At 39.4% G+C, this 2500-nt stretch overlaps 1 protein-coding gene across 1 annotated transcript in view; it reads left to right on the top strand.

Moving 5' to 3' along the window:
* The window catches only part of LOC138008251 (uncharacterized), a 24603-nt gene that overhangs the window by 9397 nt on the left and 12706 nt on the right, over nt 1-2500 (top strand). The window contains exons 3-4 of the mRNA XM_068855525.1: nt 489-530; nt 1194-1235. Of these exons, the coding sequence (XP_068711626.1) occupies nt 489-530; nt 1194-1235 (84 nt within the window). The remainder of the gene's footprint in view (nt 1-488; nt 531-1193; nt 1236-2500) is intronic.

Genomic DNA, 2500 nt, shown 5'->3' with positions numbered 1-2500 from the left:
TTGAATTACAGTACAATAGTCTCAAAACTTGGAATATGAAATTGCTTATGGAAAAAAATCATGAAGCAATGGAGAGTGCGTTAATTTACAGTTAAATTGTTAACTAAATATATAATTGCTTCTTACATTCTACAACTGATTGAGAAATAAAAAGGAATTTTTCAATGCTAGTGAGTACATTTGGCAGTAGGTGTATTCAACTCATGGGCTCCTGGCGTATTTTCTACAAGTTGAGAAAGACTGGCGCTTATGCAGCCTATTCAAAAATTAGCAAAATGATGAATATCAACTAGGCAGGACAGCCTGACTCAAGGGCGAGGCATCTTTTAGAATACCCGTTCACTTTTCGGGGTTTGTCAAAGTTCTGCCACCAAACTTCGAACGTCCTTAAAGTGTTCATTTAATGCAGCCTATTTTAAAGGTAGAGCTAATTTATGTGGAATCATAAGCGTGAAAACTTACGTCTGTCTTCTTTTTGTATTGCGTAGGTCTCCAAAATGAATAACAAGACCAAGGAATTGGAGCAGGAGGTAAGGACCAGCGAGTCAGAGTAAAATAGTAGCTTTTATTTGTGGTTACGTAAAAATAGCGCCTGAAATAGTTGGGGCAGTTCATTCAAAGTGTAGGCAAGAACACTAAATAGGACGGAAGCGCAAGCCTTAAAGTTGGAGCTTTGAATTGTTGAATCGCTCTTTCTCGGTAGCTGCACCTACTCTCTGGAATTCCTTGCCAGTGGACATTAAAAACGCACAATCTTTGTCTATTTTTAAAAAGAATATCAAAAGATTTCTTTTTAATTAACTTCATATGTACTTTTATTACATCGTTTTTTTTTTCGAATATTTTATTTCATATATTTGTTAAGCGCGCTGAGATTATGTAGCTGCGCTCTAGAAGAATTTTGTTATTATTATTATTATTATTATTATTATTATTATTATCATTATTATCATTATTATCATTATTATTATTAACTGACCAGGCATAGCCTGACTCAAGGGCGAGGCATCTTTCGGTTGTTCGGCTAGATTCTAGAATACCCGTTCACTTTTCGGGGTTTGTTAAAGATCTTCCACCAAACTTCGAACCTCCTTAAAGGGTTCATTTATTGCAGCCTATTTTAAAGGTAGAGCTAATTTATATGGAATCATGAACGTGAAAACTTACGTCTGTCTTCTTTTTGTATTGCGTAGGTCTCCAAAATGAAAAACAAGAATAAGGAATTGGAGGAGGAGGTAAGGACCAGCGAGTCAGAGTAAAATTGTAGCTTCTATTTGTGGTTACGTAAAAATAACGCCTGAAATAGTTGAGGCATGGTAAAATATAAAGATGTTACACTGGTTAAAAAAATATTATTGAAAAGATCTTGAAATCCCAACATTTCGGCTTCTAACATAAGCCTTCTTCAGGGGTAATAAAAATAGACAACGAAGTGACAAGTGTATTTAAAATCGCGTAGATGCTAATAAAAAACAGAATATATTACAAAATCAGTTCTTGTCAGGAGCCCATCACCCGCAGCGTGCAACTTACCTATTTTCGTGCAACGGCGTTTTCACAAGTAAGGTTATTTTTAGATTGAATTTCCCGCTAATGCATGAGACTCCTACAGGAGCCCGATGACCAACTACAAGAAATTAAGCTGACGTCATAGGGTCACCGAACCGGAACTGCCTTTGTTTTTTGACCTAATTCGCGGGAAGGGCTAGTCTAAAAATAAACCTACTTGTGAAAACGCCGCTTCACAGACGCTGTATGGAAGTTGCACGCTCCAGATGGGCTCCTGGTTCTTGTCCAATAACGCCAAGGCCCTGTACTCTTGGGGCAGGTACATGCCATCATCGCGGTTGAGCGGACTTTTGCATGTGTTAATTTCCCATTCCTCTAAGAGGCGTCGGGTTCGCCAACCGGGACTGGGGCCCGTTTCTCGAAAGTCCCGAAAATTTTTCGGGCCCGGAAAGCGATTTGTGAATCTGCCAACCGCTTGTTCAGGAAATCCGATCTTTTAAGATATTTTCAAGGTAACAAAAAGCAAACCAAATGTGAAGTTTGACGACTTAAATCCCCTCCGTTCTTTAGATACAGAGGAAATTGTGACGCCCGAAAAGGGCCCGTAAAGTTTCGGGACTTTCGAGAAACGGGCCCCTGGTACGTAATATTATAGACGATTCCCACGAGATAGTGTGGCCAGACTGTAAAGAATGTTCGGCGAGTGCAGATCTCTTGGGGTGTTCTTGTTCGACCGCTTTTTGGTGTTCTCTGAGCCGAGTATTGAAATTCCGTTTGGTCTCCCCGATGTAGAGGAGTCTTTACAGTCTGGCCACACTATCTCATACACCTGGTTACAAATCAGTTTTTAAAAAATAGTTGAGGCAGTTCATTCAAATTGTAGCCGAGAGCACTAAATAGGACGGAAGCGCAAGCCTTAAAGTTGGAGCTTTAAATTGTTCATTGCAACCTTGCGAAAACGTTTTTAACCCAAATTCGACGCAACGAGGAA

This window comes from Montipora foliosa, chromosome 1 (genome assembly GCF_036669935.1).
Source record: "Montipora foliosa isolate CH-2021 chromosome 1, ASM3666993v2, whole genome shotgun sequence".
NCBI classification, from domain to species: domain Eukaryota; kingdom Metazoa; phylum Cnidaria; class Anthozoa; order Scleractinia; family Acroporidae; genus Montipora; species Montipora foliosa.
Note: the sequence above shows the minus strand (reverse complement) of the source record. Positions and strands in the feature narration are given on the sequence as shown.